Consider the following 7,402-nt stretch of genomic DNA (forward strand, 5'->3'; position numbering starts at 1 on the left):
AGCCGAGGTGCTGCCGAAGTGTCAATTAATCTGTAATCGTGTCAAATCAATATATAAGACATTTAAAGTGAATCTGTGTGTGAATTAAGCTGCAATCAAGTCCGAATCACTGAATTCCGCCTTCGGTTTGGATTAGAACTCTTCTGATCGACTCGTTTAGGTCGAATCTTGATCCTACAGTTGATTTGCACATTCTCGTTTCCGATCAAGATACTCGTTTGTGTGGTGACCATATTCCTCACATCAAAAGGACATGATTTTCAACATGTCTTTGCTTTGATCTTGTTTAAACTTATGAGTCATGGGTGAATCATCCCAACTTCCTTTGCCTCGACCATCACAACAACTTTGGCATCTGCATGGTTCTGGTTAGCCGAGCTACAACCAATACCAGACACTAATGTTATGTCTATCATTAAGGCTTTCATTTGATGATTCCTTTAAACATATGTGAAGGCATATCTAGGATATTACGTGCATTTATTAATATGTTAAATTTCACAACTTGCTTTTACTTCTTACTAAAATATTTTAAGACTATTCATGCTCTAAATTGCTTTTACATACAAATGTTTATTTATGTATATACGTATTGAGACAATGACACCCCAAAACCCACAACTTGAGACAACCACACTTATGTGGGTGATCAACGTCGTGGGGTCGAAAAAAATAATTGTAAAATCATTTCCTAAATACTTCTACTAGAAAAAAGATAAGTAAGGTGTCAAACCTTGAGGAATTAGTGGAAAGTGTTGTTTAAGGTTTAATTGATTAAAGTACTTGTGACTTTTGGATTTTGATTCAATTGACAAAATGTTGTGAAAATATCCAAGATAACTTCAACCTAATAAATTACAAGCGATAATCAAGTTCAACAACACACAATAACTTTTAATTTTCAACAAAATACGATATGTGTTCATTAGCATGGTATTCAACTTTCAAATATCTCACACATATCAAAATACACTCCTAAATACCAAGGTTTTCAAACCCGGACCGGGCCGGCCGGTCAGACCGGTCCGGCCGGGATCCGGAAGGTAAAGCGGGCCGGTACAGTGAGTTTGGCCGTTTCGACATCGACTCGGGGGTCGGGCCGGGATCCGGATGGTCGTGCCGGTGGTTCTTGAGGAGAAGGTCGGGCCGTGGTTCCAGGGCAGCCGTTGAACAGCCGCAAAACAAAGAACACCAATTAGACAACGTTTGATCTAAACCATAACGTGCCAGAAAAGACGGTATCCGTCGAGAGAGATAGATGCAACCCCGGTAGCCGTCTGAAAACATGTGTCGACAGCTCTGTCATGGCAGGTAACCTTAAGGTTGTGATGTTGGCCGACAATGAATAAGAGGTACCGGTTGGCCGACAATAGAGAGATGAAGACGGTGGTGCTGTACTGCTGTGGTGGTGTGATGGTTGCGTTGTTTTGCTGTTGTTTGTAGAGAGAGATGGTGAGTTAAAATAGGAAAAGATATTTGTGATGGTGGACCGGTGGTATTGTGCTGATAAGCACATGGTTTTTTTCTATGAATGAGAGTACCAATATTAAAATTTAAACTTTTTGCAGGACTTTTATTTCTTTTTTTTTTTTTCTAACCATACAACACTATGGGTCTGTTAGGTATGGGATAATGGAATGGACGAAGGAATGGAATGGACGAGGTAATGGAATGAACGAGGGAATGCAATGGATCATTACCATTTCATGTCTTGTTTGGTTACCATGTATGAATGGAATGAATTATTATTGTGTATTGTTCGGTAGGCAAGAAAAACGGAGTAATAAAATAAGTGGTGAGTGGTGGTGGTGGCCGGTGGTAGTAATTGTGGTGGTGGGTGTCGGCGGCGGCGATGGGTGGTGGTGGTGGCGGCGAGTGGCGTTGCGGCGGTGACGACGAGTAGTGGCGGCGGCAAGGTGGCCGTTGGTGGCAGCAGAGGTGACGGTGGGTGGCGGCGGCAACAGCGGCTGGTGGTGACGGTGGTGGTGGTGGTGGCGTCGACGATGGTGGTGGGCGGCGTCGACGAGTGGCATTGGCGGTTGGCCGCGGTTGTGGGTGATAACGGTGGCGAATGGGTGGCGGCGGCGGCGGTGGCTGTAGGGGTGAGGTGGTGGCGGGTGGCGGCGATGGCATCGGTGGTGGGTGGTGAGTGGTGGTGGTGGTGGGTTTTGGCGAAGGTTGTGGGTTGTGGTGTTGTTGATGAATGGTGCAAGAGGGGATGGAATAGAAAAAAAAAACATGGGGGGTGGAAGGAATGATTTTGAGGGAATGGAATGCCTTTTGGAATGAATGATTCCATTCCATTGACCAACCAAACACCCTTTTCTTCATTCCCTCATAATCATCCATTCCATTCCACATCTCATTCCTGTATACCAAACACTACCTATATAACTTCAAGAACTTACAATTTACAAAATAATACCTGAAAACTTTGCTAAATACATTTAAATAATAATAAGTTTTTGGTAATATTTTAATATTGTATATAGAAATAAAATATATTACAAGTAAAATAATCTGAGCTAAGCCGAGCTACCAAGCGAGTTAAATCGAGCCAATCCGAGCAAGACTCACTTTCTAACCGAGCCAAGCCGGCTCGGCTCACTTTCAAATCGAGCCATATTAAGCGAGCTTTTTCCAAGCTAAATCCGAGCGAGCTTTTTGGAGAACCCTACTTCAACTCTCTTTTTGGCTCCTTTCTCATGTTTTTACTTGCAAATCACAAATATACTCAAAGTTAACGTGTACCAAACTAAAAAAAAATATCAATTTAACATATTAGATTGTCGATTTTGACCCTCACATTAGTGGGTAGTACTACTTGATCCGGGACAGGGTCTGGGCGTACTTCGATCCCATGGGATGGGACATAACTAGACAGATGATGGGTTTCTAATGCCTGATTTATTGATTGTATTGTATATAAACGACCAGTATGGCATTATGTGTAGACGTTGGACTTAAGTAAGATGACCATCTATTATGGATTCCTATACTTGGGTTTATCTTCTTATTTGTTTATATGCACACAAACTGAGATTTTGATTTACATTTCATATGCTTTTACTTACCAACTGTACAACTGACCTATTTTTCTTTTTTTGGGCATGTTATAGGTTAATTGTTTTGGAAGATAGTGTCTAGCATATTGGTACTAGTTGATTGAAGATAGACGAATCCCTAGAAGATAGGGAATGAGTCTTAGCTTACATGACCATAATGACATGGAAGAAATAGAAGATCTAATTTGGTTATAGAAGATCTAATTTGGCTTTTGTTCAAATAGTTTTTTTTTGAAAGGTGTGAATTATTTGCGAATGTCAGGAGGTCTAGCACTGGTCAAATAGTTAATGTAAACTTTGTTTAATCAGTTAGTATTTACTTTTCCTTCTACTCTGTAAGTCGATATTCAACTGACATGTGCTGACCCGGATGAACTACTGACCTAACTATATAATTGTAATGAGTCTATACTAATCCTGACCTGACTCGAACTCAATAACAAACTAACTTGATAAACGAAAGTCCAAAACCAAATTAAAGTAATAAACTAAATAATTTATTCTAACTTCTAACTCATCTTCTTTATTTTCTCATCTTTACCTTTTTCTGTTGATCTTTATCTTCTTGTTGTCACACATGAATCATTTTTCATTTGTTCCTTGATCCAATCCGAAATATGCTAACATAGGGACATGTTTGTTTCTTGCCTCTTTGCTTAAAGAATCGAGAAGTTAAATTACGCATTACCAAACCTGAAAGTGTAGTACTTGCATATGTAATGATGATGTAAACCATATCGTCACCTTTTCATCATTAGACATATGCACCAACTTGGCATATGTTTAGAGAGAGAAAAAGAGGGGGAGGGAGAGAGAGACAAATTATATATATATTTTTACTTTCTCATCGTGACAAAATATAATTGTATCGATGGATCATCCTACAACAAAAAGGTAAGATTAACAAAGTAATGATTGAAGTTCTTGAGATCAAGAACAAGTTGAATTACATGAAATTTTAAAAATGAAGATCCAAAATCAATTGAATATCACCCATGAAGTACCATCGTTTTGATCTTCATACACACATTAATCTAGAAACAAATTAAGCATACCAATGATAACTAAAAAGCCTTAAAAAAGAAACAAGCAAAACACCCCACACAAAGGAATAAACCAGACTTATGCCCTAAAAAGTAGCAAGTTGGTAACTTTGATCAATCGGTCACTTGTATATGGCCGTTAAACTGTTAAAGAGATCTATGATGCTCAAGGATATTGATGCTATTAGTTCTTTGTCTCTTTACACTCCCACAAGAGGAATCAACACCATTTGTTTTCTCCATCACTTGTTTGAGTGCTTCTTGGATCGTGCTTATCGAGTAATTCACCATTTGTTGATCATCATTTCCGGTTAAATGATCTTCTGTAGTGATGAATAAAACATTCTTCACACGTCCACCAAGTGTTGTGATCTCGGCCTTTAGGGTTCTTAGTCTAAGGGCCTTTAAAGTCTTGATGAGGTCCGGTAAGAGATCTGATCGATCCTCACAGCATAGTGAAGCTCTGATCACAAGTTTACCATCTTTATCAGACGCATTGTCCACAGATAGTTCATCAATCTCGGTGGGGACTGGACTGTGTTCGGTGATTATTGAAGTTTGACGCTTTAATTCTTTCACATGTTGTATGACTTCAGCTAGCAATGAAGCCTTGTCCGTCTGAAAGTATAAACAAATTGTTAACAATGAATAGGTAAGTCATATAACTACTTTTTTGTATAGTTAAGGAGTTATGTGGTTTTTGACACATTTTACCTTAATTAGTAGATGATGCAAAAATACCCTTACGAGAAGTAAGGCATTAAGAATGTCCATTATTCGATTCGGACTCAAAAAACCAAAAAATGGGTACGCGGTTGGGTTTCTGATATTTGAATCGGATCGCTATCTGATCCAAATTCCAAGTTTGGTTTTTGAAGCGATGAAGTTCGAAGAGAATTCCATAACTTTTACTTTTTTTACAAAAAATATATATTGTATGTTTGATATATTTGATTTATCTTATTTGTTTTTTATTTTTATTTATATTTTCTCACAATCCAGGTTATATGAACATTTGAATCGGTTTTTCAAGTTTCAAGTTCCAAATTTGAATCGGTTAGTATTCAAATTCAGTTTTAAAATTTTTAAATTCGAATAACCTGAAAACCGACTTAATGAACACCCTAATTATGCTAATTAGACAGACAACTTATACATAGGCGTCGGTTAAAATAAACCAAGAGTTCTTTAGGATGTTCAAACATAAGACCTAGGTCTTTAACTTACCTAAATTGCTTCCATTCACATATATGATCATGTTTACTCATAACATGGATTGTATTCTTCATAAAAAATAAAAGATTTTATTCTTTAATGTCTTAACATTCTATCAATCTATGTGTGAATGAATGTGAAATGATGATCATCATTATATGAAAAAGAAAACAAAAGATGGTGGGCTCTTATAGATAAAAAGATAGTTGAGCATTTCAAAACAGGAGTAGCTAGCAAGTTTTATCATAAGTGTGTTTGTAATGATGTGATTTAAACTTTAAGCATGGGCATGGGTAAAAACACATATATGTGTGTGTTTGTGTCATGACTGACACACGAATGCTAATTAGTTTGTCTGGTGTTGTTATTAGTAGAACAAAAGTGTGGTTTCTTTTCATAATTTCTTGGACTTCAAAAACACCAGCAAAACAATTTTCGTATCAATCTTTCTAGTTGCTTATTGGTTCCTCTTTACCTTAACAATTTGCCCACCATCAACAAAAGCTTAAATCTTTCTTAAATTTTGCATTTGATTTAGTAATTGAGTTCATGTTATGTTTTCAGTTTTGTTTTGTGGGTCCGGTTATATGGTAAGTAATTAGAAAGAAAAATGAGTAGAAGAACGAATTCTTACCTTTGTGGTGCTTGGGAGTAAGCTTCGAAGCTTTGCAAGGTGATTGTTGATTCGTTCCCTACGTCGTCGTTCTGCTTCACTATGGCTTTTGGAAGCTGCTAAAGCTTTAGCATCCATGATCTCTTGAGCAGTCATCTTACCCATATCAGTTTGGAGCCCAAACGGGCCGGATCCGGGTTGGACAACATGTCCTAGTGTCTCGGATATGAGTCTTAATTGATCCGACGACGAGCTACCATCATATGCAAACTGCAACCCATTTGGCACACTTCTGTTGAACAAACTGCCGTAGCATGAAAGCGGAGGAGGAGGTGGTGGCGGTGGTGGAGAGAAGAGAAACGGGTCTTGATCTCGGGTCGGGTATTGAATAAGTGGGTTGAAGATGGTGTTGTGGTGCAACACTTGAGGTAGGGTACTCCATGATGATGGTTGTTGATGATGATGCATGACTGGAGAGATTTCTGATGATGATGGGAACATTAACCTAGTATTGTTATATGAATAATCATTAATATCCATGTTTTGTTGTTGAATTTCTTGATCTAATTGCCTTTAAATGTTCTAATGATGATGATGATGATGATCACCTTCCTCTATTACTAATTCTTTTTTGACTCACCACCCTCAATAAAAAAACCCACCCCTCTCTATAACCTATAAGCATGCATACACACATACATATGCGTGGTAGAAAAGTAAGTTAGCAAATAAAGATTTGAGAAGACAAGTGTCAAAGAAACCCTAAATAACTTGGGGATCTTTTAATCCAAATCTTACATAAACTTAACCCAAGAAAACATGACAAAGAAAGAAAAAGAATTTCTTAGGATGCAAGAACAATTGGATCTTTAGTGGTTTCTTGGACACTCACCTTATGTTATGCTTTCTCAGTCTAAAAAAACTTGTTCTTGATGAGTCTCTCTCTCTAGAAATGTTAGGTTTTGGTTTGTGGAATTGATGTGGGAAGAGGAAGGGGATGGAGGGTGGTGACCTTTTTATTCTTGTAAACAATAAAGTTAAAAAGGCTTTAGCTTTTCTTCCTTGTGTTAAAAAATTGTTTATCTTTTTTGGTTTTTCTTTGGTCCCTCACAATCCCCTCTCTCTCTCTCTCCCCCCATTATCTCTCTCACACATACAAATGCACACACTCTTCTCTCTCTCTAGAGAGAGAGGGGACATTAGCTTTCCTTTCTTCTTACGGCATTAATGTCCACCTCTTTTGCCTCAGACTATCCATTGCTCTAGCTATCACACTTGTGCTTTTCAGCTTAAAAAATCAACAAATTTAACAATATTATTTTCTTAACTTCCTACCTACATATAGATAGACACATACGATGACACACACATGGACATGCGCGCAAATAACATAAATATATGTATATTATATACAAACGTATTATGCATACATATATGTTGCTTTCTGATTGGTTGAAAGTGCATTA

General features: G+C 37.8%; 1 protein-coding gene across 1 annotated transcript; it reads right to left on the reverse strand.

The window, feature by feature from the left end:
- Window positions 1–4,011: 4,011 nt before the first annotated feature.
- On the reverse strand, window positions 4,012–7,032 carry LOC110921991 (transcription factor bHLH30). Its single transcript, XM_022166321.2, has 3 exons — window positions 6,829–7,032; window positions 5,958–6,441; window positions 4,012–4,726 (listed from the first exon to the last, which is right to left on the reverse strand). The coding sequence occupies exons 2-3, from the start codon at window positions 6,435–6,437 to the stop codon at window positions 4,256–4,258; spliced, it is 951 nt and encodes a 316-aa protein (XP_022022013.1). The 5' UTR covers window positions 6,438–6,441; window positions 6,829–7,032; the 3' UTR covers window positions 4,012–4,255.
- Between the last annotated feature and the right edge of the window lie 370 nt (window positions 7,033–7,402).

This window comes from Helianthus annuus, chromosome 17, assembly GCF_002127325.2.
Source record: "Helianthus annuus cultivar XRQ/B chromosome 17, HanXRQr2.0-SUNRISE, whole genome shotgun sequence".
Lineage (NCBI taxonomy): Eukaryota > Viridiplantae > Streptophyta > Magnoliopsida > Asterales > Asteraceae > Helianthus > Helianthus annuus.